The 12,845-nt window shown below is 53.5% G+C and overlaps 1 protein-coding gene across 1 annotated transcript in view; it reads right to left on the bottom strand.

Annotated features, from left to right (window-relative positions):
* JAZF1 (JAZF zinc finger 1) overlaps positions 1–12,845 on the bottom strand; it is a 305,194-nt gene that overhangs the window by 6,392 nt on the left and 285,957 nt on the right. The window contains exon 4 of the mRNA XM_037041241.1: positions 1,368–1,537. Coding sequence (XP_036897136.1) covers positions 1,368–1,537 — 170 coding nt within the window. The remainder of the gene's footprint in view (positions 1–1,367; positions 1,538–12,845) is intronic.

The following is a 12,845-nucleotide window of genomic DNA, read 5'->3' as shown; positions in this document are numbered from 1 at the left end:
GAGAGCACGCCTCGTCCTCAATCGAGAGCACAGCATGTTTTCCGTTGGCCTCACTCTGGGCCTTGCCGGGCACCCAGTCCTTTCACAGGGGATGGGGGGGGCAGGTGCAGGGCGCCCTGACACACAGTTCCTGCACTGGGCAGGAGATAGCCAGGCGGCAAAGCCCCAGGGACCTGTGTCCAAAAAGCACAGAGAGAAGCAGGCCCTGGGCAAGCAGGCCCCACATAATGATAGCGTTCCCTGTCAGACTTTCTCTGTGTGCAAATAAAAGACCAAACAAACAAAAAACCCCTCTTTCTGCAATGCAGAGCTGCCCTCTGGAACGGGGAGCATGTCTAACAGGCCTGGGCCCCAGCGCCCAGTCCTCCCGCGACCCGCCTCCTGAACCTGGTTAGGGCCCCACTGGGGCTCATCGGGACGTGCAGTTGGGACCCCCCGCCCCCGGGGGTGCCTTTTCATTTCAGTTTCAACAAAGCACGTATGAAGTCGCCCAGTGCTGGTTTTAACAGTTTCAGAGTAGACACAACGGGGGCCACTCCCTTGTGTTTCGTGCTTTTGTGCTGACGACCGATACGACGAGTGCTGAAACAGGCTTTTCGGTGCTCAGAAACGCCCTTAAGGAAGAGCGGTGGGGGAGGCACTTGGGTTGCGGGCTGAGCTGTGGGAATCGGCACGGTGCCAGGTGCCCGGGTGCATCGAGTTTGATGCTCTGTCTTGGCTGGACTTTAAAGAGCTGCAACGCGGGGAAGTTCACATTTTTAACAAAGCGCCCACTGAGGATACAGTTAACGGGTGTGGGTGCTCCTCGGTGCTTTGTCCCACTGAGTTTGTCGATGAAAAGTGTGGTGCCCCGGTGTCCTGTGGCACCGCAGCCAGGCCCTCGGAGAGGACGCTGAAGCTGCTGGTGTGATGAGAAAAATATCAAAGCCCCCTTTCTCCTCATCTCCTTTCCTGCTCATGGGGAGAAGGAGCAAGAACTTTCTCAGCTGGAAGCCCAATACCCGACAAGGTTTCCCAGAAGGGCTCAAAGCCAAGGCCTGAAGACTTGGAAATGGCCTTCAGTGAGCCACCCGGGCAGCCAGCCCCTGCACTGGGGAAGGTCTGGCAAATAAACAGGTGACATTTTGTGACCGGACTGATATGACACGAATTGGAAGCCCATCAGAGGTACAGTCCTCCCACCAAAACATCTTGACTTACGGCCCCCACAGGTGAGCGGAAGGGAAACCCAGCCAGCACAGGAGAGGGCCGTGTCCCCCGGCTGTCTCTCTCTCCAGAGGAAGAAGGGGCTGCTGCCTGAAGGGGCCTTGCCCTCTCCCACGAGGGCCATGCTGCATGGAGTGGTGGTTTGCTTTTTTTTTTTTTACCTTGTATCTCTTTTTACATCCAGGAACTGGGCAGGCAAAAGGCTTCTCTTCCCCACCGTTCATGCACATGGAGCTGAGGATGGCTTCAGAGCTGATGGCGCTCTCTGTGGTCCAAGACTCGTCACTGTCCGACTCCTCGTAGTCCACCTCCTCCTCGTCATACTCGCTGCCTGCGGGGTCACAGAACAGCGGGGCATCAGGAGAAGTCACCTGCCTGCAGGCAACCAGAGGGGCCGAGGGCAGGACCAGGGACGGGGCGGGCAGCTCCTGCTGCCCCTGGAGAGGGCATTACTAGCACAAAGAGCAGCACACCTATGGAGACCCCAGGCCAGTGTTGGCGGGAAGACACCAGCAGTCACGCCTTCGAGGCTGGGAGTTGGCTGAGCAAGAGCTGGAACTCGGGTCTGGGGCAGGTGGGTCTGCAGCTGCAAAGGAGCCAGGGAGCCTTCGAGGCCACAACCAAAAACAATCCATAAGGACGACACCTCCCGCCCCAACACACGCACACACACACATACATACGCACACAAATGACACCTGATATTCGGTCGGACAGCACTCTGCCCCTTAGTTTCATGCTTTGTTGGCCGAGCCATTGAAAGAATCTGGGATGGGGTTACAATGTACACTCAGTAGGTATTTTATACTTTAGTGGAGATGAATTTGAGATCTTTTCCTTTATAGGTTGAGCTGGGAGGACCATGAGGAAATTTGTAAAAAGGGTTCACCACAAGCTCAGGAATAGGGGGACAGAAATGCCCAGAGCTCCGAGGGCAAATTGTCAGGGTCAGAATGCAGGTCCACATCACGGAGAACCAAACAACTGCCTACCAAGCCTGTCCCCAGGGAACTGCCCGACACTGTCTGCGAGGCTGGGAGGGCCAACCCACCCCACCAGACAGCGAGGATGGGGTAGGGGGCTCCTCCGTGGGGCTGAGGTCAGGGTCTACTTCACTGTTCTGGAGGGCGGGGTGGGAAACCACTCCAACCAGCAGCCCCTTTTGCTCTTTTTAAATGAGGCCCAAAGCCATTTATTTTGAGCTTTTGCATAATACAACCCTGAAGGACATAATTCCACAGATCATAAACAGTGTAAAATAATATGTTGACAAGTCCTAATACATTTACGAGCCCGGTGGAATAAACAGCATTACGACACAGCATTAGGAAGACTGAGAAGGCAGCAGCCACAGTTGTGAAACCCACCCCCAGGTGTGAGGCTGCACTGCACCAGGGGCGGCCTGGGTGCTCCGTGGGCTCCCTCCGCTACATCAATTATTTCACCACCAAAACCTGGCACTTTTATTGGGTTTCATTTTAATAGGCATTAATAAGATTGTTTGAAGAGCCAGCTGAGCCTGGAACAAGGACGCCGGCATCTGAGGCTAAACACTTAAAAGGATGCAGGAAGGAAGGAAGGGGCCTCAAGTTGCTGCAGTGCATCTCGGGTTTCAGGCACCTTAGACCATCACCCCTTTAATCCTCCAGCGACCCTGGGGGGTGGGCCTGGCTGTCACTGTCACACACAGGAGGAAACTGAGCCCCCCCCCCCCCCATGAGGCTCAAGAGCTTAGGCACTCTCAATTAGTCGTTCAGGGAGGTCCCTTTGTCCCATGCTGCTCCTGGACCCCAGCACCAGCAGCTCTCTGAGGGGGTCAGTCTCTCAGCCTCCTGGAGTTGCACGGTCGTCACCATCTATGGCTCAGACGACAGAGTGCAAATTCTCTGCTTTGAAACTCTCGAGTGGAGCAGAAAAAGCAAGTTGGTGAAAGCGAGGCTTAAGCGTTAAATGTGGGTTTTGGTAAGCCCTGTGGTGCTTGGCTCTGGCCCCCAGGAGTGATATCCCTTGCGAAACACTCATGGGAGATGATGAAGGGGGGGTCTCCGCCGCACCTTTGCGTCTGCGCAGATCGGAACCTGCTTGTCCTAGGGCACCGGTTAGGGCGCTGTACCCCAACGCACATGCTGGCATCCTTTAAAGTGCGTGGGGGGAATCAGTGAGCGCTTCACAAAGCTCTGCAGGAGGAAGATCTGAATGACAAATTTATTCATCTCGTGGGCCTAATTTGTTAACCTGAACACCACAAACCACACAACATTGTTTACAACGTGGAGTGGGGGGGGGCTGGGGCACAGATGGAGGGAGGGCTTGAGGAAGCCCAGCAGGAAACTTCAGAACTCCACGGGATCAAAGGGGCCAGACCCTGAGGGGTGGATGCTGTGGGTTTGGTTGCCTGGAAAGCATGTGGCATCCACCCCCAAGGGGGGCAGGCAGGGTGCCCACAAAATTTACTGTCTAAGCCACGGCTGGGACAACAGGCTTCAACTGGCCCTGGTCCTCATTAAGTGGGCCACTGGTCCCCCACCAGTCCTTTGGGTCCTCTGTGAAACTGTCTCCCGTGGATGGGGCGCAAGAAAGACCTCTTTATACTTGTGTCCTATAATAAAGAAGAGAAGTGCACAGACCTGGGTTCATGCCGTGGCTCTCATTAGCTGAGTGATGGCCCTTGGCCTCTACTTTCTCTTCTGTGAAATGGGTGCAAATCTCTTCCTTACATTTAGGAATTAGAATTAATGCCTATCAGACATCTGGTGCGAGGGGCCTGCTGCATAGAGTAAGGTCGTTTTGTATATTATATGTACATATGGTATGTAAAATAATATTTTTAGAAAAGCCTATTGTGATATCAAACAAAAAAGGTAATTCTGAAAGGTTTGGGAATCTCTAATAGAAAAAATTCAAGAGGGATATCATATCAAGACAGGTGCCGTGGTGGCTTTGAACTTCGCAGTGCCGGCAGATCCAGGTGCAGTGAGGTGTGGGGGCCAGCTGGGGGCCCAGGCATCATCACTGGGGACCTGGCATCACCCCTCTGAGCTTTAGACTCCTCACCTGTAAAATGGGCTCATAACACCATAGCCTTGTGAGGTTTGTGACGAGCAACTGAGTTTCTGTTTTTAAAAGTACCTGGAACACGGCCCTGGCTGAGTGGCTCAGTTGGAGGGTCATCCTGGCCACCACAAGGTTGCAGGTTCACTTCCCAGTCAGGGCACATGCCTAGGTTGTGGGTTTGATTCCCAGTGGGGATGCATGCAGGAGTCAACCAATCAATGTTTCTCTCTCTCTCTCAAATCAAATAAACATATCCTCAGGTGAGGATTAAAAAAAGGAAAGTACTTAGAATGCCTGGTATCTGGTAAATAAATAAGCAAAACGTCACGTGAGCAGATTATTTCATCCACTCTTCCCTTGAGGATACTTTTTGTTTTTTTAAAACAAAGAAGTGTATGGGGCACCCACAGTTGCTTGTGTTGCTGGGCCCCAAGGCTACCCTGTCATCAAACAGAGCTGCTGGCGACTGTGGGTGGGTCCCCTTTCTCTGCTGCAGGTGGAGAGGTGGGCAGAGAAAGGGGTGGGGCGTTCGCACGGAACACAGACAACCCCGCTCTGCACCATCACGCCGCCCCCTCTCTCATATCTGCAGGGTCCAGGGAAAGCCTTCCCACAACAGAAGAGAAAACCCGCAGACCCGAATGAAGAAAAACAGACAAAAAGTCTATGGAAATGGGCTCCTGAAAGCATGGCGCCTGTGCTAGTGGCTTCTTGAGGTGCCACCTGGGAAGGTGACGGAGCAGGGAAGCAAACGAAGTGAAGACATCCCTCTGTTTTAAAACAAAGGCTGATGGACTGGATTGGATTTTTCATTCTGGTGAAGCCGCTATTGGCTCCTAGTGGGTAGAGGCCAGGGGTGCTGCTAACCATCCCCCAATGCATGAGACAGCCCCACAGCAAAGAATTCGTTGGCCAATATGTCAATAGAACCAAGAAACTTCGCAAACCACTTTTCACACGTTTGATCAGTCACAGCACCTTCTCCATACACTGCACAAATCTTTTATGTCTCAGCTGTGCTTTTACCTTTCTTGAAATAATAAAGCATAATATGCCAAAAATGTAGTGTTTTCTTCTATCTTCAATATTAAAATGGCTACACAAAAATTCACCAATCTTTGTTTCTTTTTAAATGCACACTGATATGACAGCTGTCACAACACAGTCTTAACAAAACTGTTTCAAATGGCGTTGAAGACAGCTAAGTGCCACTAGAGCCCTCGTACGGAAAGAACCAGACAAACTATTTGGACAAACCAACACCTTACAAACCCCTTCCTGCACTTCCCTCCTCCTAGTAAAACTCTGTTACAATATTGCTTTCCCCAGTATTCCCAGTGTGCACTATCACGATGCTGGCCCAGCTGGTAAACTCGGTCCACGTTTTTGTTGTGCCTGGAGTTAGTGACCACATCTCTGTAGTCTATGTCACGTTGTCTTCCTCACCTGCATCCTCTTTCTCCTCACCACCACCACCTCCCCCACCACCGGCGGGGCAGCTGACCCCGATGCGGGGCTCACTATGTGGGCTGTGAATCTACTCACGCATTGAAACCTCACAACCACACTGTGAGGGTGGTCCCATTAGCTCCATTCTACCTAAGACGGAGGTTCAGAGAGGCAAGGTGACTGTCCAGGGTCACAAAGCTCTCCTGCAGCAGAACAAGGCTTCCAACCCAGCAGCCCGGCTGCCCTGCTGGCCGGGCGTGTTGTGCTGCGTGCTTGTAGTCGTGTCAAACTCTCCAGGGGGAGTCCAGCTCCCCTCTCAGTACGTTTAAGCCCATCAGGTATCAGTTTTGTCTCTCCTCACTTCTCTCTCTCCCCCTGCCCTCCTTTCCTGAGACACCCTCCCACCAGCCATCCTCCTGCTTCAGTCTGACTGGTCTCCCTCCCAGGCCTGTGGGGCGGCCATCACCCTGGTGCTGCCCTTGACCCCACCCAGGATTCTGTCTGTCTCTCCCCATGGTGGGGGGTGACCCCTTTTTGTGAATAGTCTTCATTTCTTCATTTACCTCTTGCTTGGGTTACAGCAGGTAAAATTTGAGTCTTTAAATGTTGCTCTAGCTAGTGTGGCTTTAGTGGATTGAGCACAGGCCTGCAAATCAAAGGTCACCAGTTCGATTCCCAATCAGGACAGGTGCCTGGGTTGTGGGCCAGGTCCTCAGGAGGGGGTGAGTGAGAGGCAACCACACATTGATGTTTCCCTCCCTTTCTCCTTCCCTATTCTTCTCTAAAATAAATTTAATTTTTTTTTTAAATAGCAATGTGTGAAAATGTCTTAATTCTTTCCTCACCCCTGACACAGCCTCTGAGGTTAACAGCTGCCTCCCGCAGGACGGCCCCAGTGTATTCTAGCCCCTCTGGTGCGGTGGAGGCGCCCACACCACTGTGACTTCGGACCCTCAGAGCTGCCCCCACCCCAGAGACGCAGGGCCAGTTTCGCTCTCTGTCCCCCACATCCACAGGTATCTGCTGCTCCACTTCTTTTTAAAAACCATGCAACAGCTTTATGAGCTCTAACTCACACACTACGCAATCCGCCCATCTCAAGGACACGAGCCAACGGTTTTCCTGTGTTCAGGGAGGAGTGCAGCCACCTCCAGGTCGGGAGCCCTCTGGGCTCGTTGGTGCCGGGGCCGCTCGCTTCCGGGCCCACGCCTGTCTTCTCAGGCCCCAACTTGTCCAGACTCATCCAGCTACCACTTGGCCCTTTGCTTCCAAGCTCCCACCCATTTGTCACCGCTGCCTCCTCCGTGTGTGTCTCTCTCTTTGTGGAGGTGTCATTCCCGGGGCATGTGTGTGCTCACGCTGCCATCTGGAACTGGAGGTTCCCTGGCTGCTTGGAAACATCCTTCTTTCTGGCAACCACAAAAGTACCAGGTCCGTCTTGGATTTCTCTTGCTCCAAGACATTCTCCTTCTCTTTCAACAGGGGGCAGCAGAGAGCCCAACGCCAAGTGCTGGGGTGGGGGGTCCAACTGTCCCACGTGACGGCCAGTGTCAGGTCACTGCTGCTGAGCCACCAGAGCTGTGAGGACTTCTCTCTCTGACGGTGAGTTCACTACTGACGTTTCCAATTTAACACCAACATTAACCAATCAATTGAAATGGCATTCACGACACGTAAAGCACAGTACAGGGAATGTGGTCAATAATTCTGTGAGAACTGTGTATAAGTTTATAGGCACGTACAAATACGGTGCCAGGTGGGCACTAGACTTGCTGGGGTGGAGGGAGGGAATCCCTTTGTAAGTTATATACGCGTCTAACCACCATGCCGTACACCTGAAGCTAGTATGATACTGAATGTCTAACCGAAGGATAAAAAGAATAAAAAATATTCTTCAAGCCCAACATTTAAAACGATTTTCTTTGCAGTGTGGCACTTCCCTAGCTGTAGTTTTCCTGCCTTCTCTTTCACGGTGCTCGTTTGTCTGCTCACTACCCTCCACACTCTGAATGAGACACAGGGTGTCTGCAACCTGCTGACCTTGCCGCCTCCCCAGGGCCTTTTCCCACATGGCCCTCTCCTTGGACACTGCTCCCCCAGCTTTCCCACCGCTGGCTCCTCCTCAGCATCCGGGTTGCCACCCTGGAAGCCTGCCCTGATCGCCCGCCTATTTAAAGAGCCATCTTTCTCCAGGTGCAATCACCTCCCCCTGGGTAGCCTCCTCACCGCACAAACTTTCTAAAGAATCTTGTTTTTTTGTGATTGTCTGCCCTCTCCACAGGAAAGCGAGCTCCTGGTGTCCTTACAGGGACCCAGCACCCAGCAGGTGCTCAAGGCATATTCACTGAACAAAGGAAGGGCAGGGCAGTGCCAGGCCCCGGACCCCCAGCCCCTGCTTTCCAACCACCTGATAGTGTTACCTGAGGGCACAAGACTCCTGGAGAAGGCACAGGAAAGATACAAACCAACTAAGTGTCTGAGGTTCAGGGTCTGCCACTTAACGACAAATGGGATGCGGGCGTCCAGTTCCCTGTCACCTTGCTCTGGGTTGGTTTTTGACAAAGAAATGAAAATCACAGGTCAGTGAAATTTTGGTTACAGGCAGCTGCACTTCCTGCTAGAACACGGAGAACAAGGGGCACACTGAATAAGAGCTGAGGCCAGCCCCCTCCCCTGCAACAGGCCAGGCTTGTGAAAAGCAGGGATGCAGCCGCAGCCAGGACAGCACTGCCCAGACAGGCACCAACCGTCACGTGATGAGACTGCCGTCACTGTTAAGGGCTAAGGTGTGCATGGAAGAGGCCGTGACTTCCCTCCTAGCTCCTTCATCCTCCACCAGAAAAGTGGGAAGAATGTTACCCTAACTCCAAGAGTGGTGACTTGATCTGAGGTCAAGATCAAGGCTGTTGAAATCGGCATCTTCTAAAAACTGGAGATTCAGGTTTTAAAACTATTCCACAAAGCAAGAGCAAGAAATCCTGGATTTGAATAGGCACATTCTCAGGGAAAGATGAAAAGAAGCAAATACCTAGAAAAAACGGACCCCTTTCTCATTAACCTGTTCCTGTTGTGCCTTTTCTTCTTTTCTCCGGGAGACTTCAAAGCTCAGTCTCAAAGCTTTTCTCTCACACTTACTCACTTCGGAGTCACACCCACCAGCTGCTCCTGGCTCTGAGCCAGGGGTCCTCATCTTCAGCAGGAGGCCTCTCACCCCGGGCCCCAGCCGGGTGCGCTTCTCTGGGCACCGCATTTCCTGCTCTCCATCTCGGGTAGAGGAGAAAGGAAGGGCCCTAACACCACAGGAAAAGAGTGTCTCCTTTATTGTTCCCACATCTTGGTTACTTTTCAGGGAAGAATGAGTGAGAATGACAGCGTGTCTTTTGGGTGCTGCACGTGTCTCTTGGTTTGGGCCTGGGCCTCCCCCTCTCATCCATATCCCAGTCTCCCGGCTGTTGCCTTCAGGGGACAGCAAAGTGGCTCCTCCCCCTTCACTCGCCAGGAGCTGCTCAGGATTCATAAGGATGTAACAAGAAGGTTTCCTGTGGCAATGGGCAAATCGTAGGACCAACTTGGAACAGTGTGTTCAAAGGACCGCCTGTGACCTGGTGAGTGGGTCACGACATCTGTTTGATGGGGAACAACTGGCATCTAACGAACGAAAGGGCAGGATGGACCAGCGGGAATCAGAGTGCAGCGTGCTCAGGAAACTTCCACTCCAGGAGTGTGCCTCCACGAAAAATGCGATTCTCACTGTGTGTCATGGTCGGGAAGCTGAAAGCCGTTTGGGACCATCAACATCTCGGTTTATAGAACTTCTACAAGGACAGGACGGGAAACCATAATCAAACAATTTTAACCGACTTTAAATAGGATGCAAAACAGGCTGAGAGTGAAGAGTAAGGCTGTTTTGGTGACAAGCAGGAAAGTACTGTGTCAGCCAGCAGGAACCTACAATCCAACCAGGAAGGCAGCTGTTGGCAAGCTGCCTGGGGAAGTGTCAGGTGGGCACCGAGGCAGAGTGACAGCCTCACCTATGAAAGGGAGAGGCGTGGGAATGGATGGAGACGCTGACCAGAAATCTATGGGAGGCAGGGCTGCCTCTCCTGATTCCCCTGGCATCTGGCCCCCAGCACGGTGGCCTGGGCTGGTCTCAACCAACGTTGGTGGAAGGAGGGACATCCAAGGCAGAGCCCCCGTGCCCTGGAAGGACGGTGTTCCATGACACAATCACATAGTACTTGTGCATAACTGACATATTTCTGTATAATATTTAGGAATTACTTAATACAGTGACAGTGACAGGGGTCCCAATCTGCGAGACATGCACAGCACAAGAGCGCCACCCCTCTGTGGGAACCTGTCAGCACCACTTGGAACGCCAAGCCCAACCCTGGCCAGAGGCCCCGTGGGCCCAGTGGTGTGAAGGACGGGCGGGCGCAGGCTGCCTGGGTTGGATTCCAGCTTCGCTCTTACACCTGCTGGCCTCAGTCGGCTGCTCCACCTCTCGACGCCTCTAGCCGGAGGTCGCACCAGGACCACCCACACAGGGCTGCTGTGAAGATGGCAGGGTCTGGTGTGCACGGAGTGACTCCCTTCTGGCACGTCGTCAGGTACCAATATGAACTCCGGGTGGCCACATTTTAATCAGTAATCAGAAATGGTCCAGACTGGAAGAGAATGGCCAGGGATCTACAAAACTGGAAGTCATCCGGTCAGAGCCATCTGCCAAAAACACAGGGACAAACTGCCTGAGATCAGTTTGTTTTCAGTACAATGGATGAGGACCTGGGTTTCCAGTGCTGTGAGGGGGGAAAGTGTTGACTTAGGATGATACTTCTGAACACACTTTCCTGAACTCATTCGCAATCCTGAGACCTGGGGAGGACAGAGCCTTGGCGCCACCTCCTGGCCCTCGGCCCTCCGCCCTCCCAGAGTGCAGGAGGTCCAGCCCGGGCAGCTCCCTGGGGGAAACACCCTGTTTTAATAACATGAAGTCTGGAAACACGGGGCACAGAGGATGGTCTTTTTGGAAACAAGTGCAGCTTTTCTCTGCAGCACTGGGGCAACTTGCCAGGGCTGGTTCCTGGTGTGGCGCTTTCCCATCCAACTGTGAAATACAATGTGCTATATTTACAGGGTGCAAACCTACAGATGGAGGAAGACTTCCATGCCAAGAACAAGCTCAAAGAGGAGGGCTGGGAAGCAGAGGATGACAGCAATTGAGAAAAATGTTGCCATAATCAAGATGAGAAGTAATTAGGGACGGGCAGCAAAAGCCGGTTTCTACCGCATCAGCGTGATTGCCACTTCCCAGACACAGCGAAGGCCGCGAGAACGTGCCTCAGGGGAGAGGGCACAGCTCCCCTGGGGAGCGATGCCCTGCAAGTCACTGCAAGTTCACACACATCCCCGAGGTCTCCCATAAAAGCCTACTTTGACACTTTGTCCCATGTGGAAACTACAGCCTGTGCTGCACAAAAAACAAGTTTTATGAGAGCTCTTCTTATTTTTAAGAAGGCTATTTGGCCTCCTAACGGGCAGCTTCCTGAAAGTGGTGGTGACGTCAGTTTTGCACCTGGCACAGGCCGAGCCGGCTCGGCTTCAGAGTGGTTGGGGCCGCGTTGGCCCACACATCCAGGGGGTGTTACACATATGACAAGCCTTGGCCAAAGCGATGGGGAGAAGCTGCAGGTGCAAGAACTTCTTGGCCAGAGATGGTTTCAAGCGCGTTATGAAAAGGAGCCCCATGTCTTCTACTCCAGGCTTGAGAACGACGGTTGCAGTGATCAGTGGCCGTGCAGAGCAGGCTTCGTTTCCTTCCCAAGGATTTACCAAGCAGCTCCCTGCCAGGTCACTGGGGCAGGTTTTAGGGGGCAAGGCCTTAGTGTGACCATCCAGGGACCCTGAGGACACTTCCCCGACTAGTTCCAGTTCTTCGGCAACATCTCCCACAGCCACAGAGGATGCAGTTAGCCTGGTACCTGTTAGCCGGGTACCTGGGTCCCAACAGCGGCTCCATCAGTGACTTGCTCGGTGACCTTGGCACCTCATGCAAGTTCTCTTCGCCACAGAACGCACATCAGAGGATTAAATGAGGTCACGTGCAGGCAAGGACTTTAGCCAGGGCCTGCCACGTAGCACCATCAGCATGGGTAACTTCACTGGCTGAGCAGACACATGTGGTTTTCCAAAGTCACGAGTCAATCAGGATGACGGCCGTGGCACAGTGGCTTTTTTAAGACTGATGGTCAGCGACAGGACCCCAGAGTGGTGGAGGTTAACGAAGCTGCCTAAGCTGCCTGCTCGTGGGCACGCACACGGTCATGCTGGCTCCTGCCCCTGTGGGTTACTGTCCCCGGCACAGCTCTGATGGCCCTTGCTGAGCTGGCTCCTGCTCTCTCCCCGGCCCTCGTGACTTGCTCTGGCCCACCTTTCACCTAAGCTGGAGGAGGCTGTAACTCTGCCGCCGGGCTCACACCCCCATGTGCTGTTCTCCGTCGCCCTGGGGTCTCACCTTCCTCCCTGGAGAGGAATGTGGAGTGGTGTGCTCTGGCCTGGCCAGCTGGCTACCCTGCTCTAGCCTGTCCTGGCGTGTGTTCTGTGACAAGGACATGACAGCACTTCCTCCGAAGACTGGATTCTTCTTTAAGATGGGCACAGCTGATTTCCAAATTGGCCTGGAGCTTTCCCCACTGCTGCAACTCAGCAGTATCAACTCCCGCCATGCCTAGTGACGAGAGGAGGCCCCGAGGTGAGACTGCCGAAACTCAGATCTGGTCTGTGGGGTCCTAGGAGACCCACCTTCAAGCCTGGTTCCCCCCCTGGAAAATGGGGACTGCCATAGTATGTCCCTGGGAGCCAGTAAGGACTGGGCCATTCCGGGAGAGGTTCTCACGGTGCCCAGCAGAGAGCAGGCTCAGCACAGACCCTGGGCTGACGGTCATAGGCACCAACCTCGTGATGTCTTTCCTCCTTGCTCGGAATAGAGGTGGGCACGCTCTTCCCTTTCCGCCACCCACGTTCCCTCTTCGGTCAACTGCAGGGTCGCTCCGGACCCGTGCATTGTTAGCCTGGAAATCCTGCGCTTGCAGGCTGTCTCTTCTCAGACTGTTTACAGTATATCATGTCTAACAGAC

This window comes from Sturnira hondurensis, unplaced genomic scaffold (genome assembly GCF_014824575.4).
Source record: "Sturnira hondurensis isolate 20B ecotype Veracruz unplaced genomic scaffold, ASM1482457v3 Scaffold0002840, whole genome shotgun sequence".
Classification (NCBI taxonomy): domain Eukaryota; kingdom Metazoa; phylum Chordata; class Mammalia; order Chiroptera; family Phyllostomidae; genus Sturnira; species Sturnira hondurensis.
This window is presented reverse-complemented; position numbering and strand designations above follow the sequence as displayed.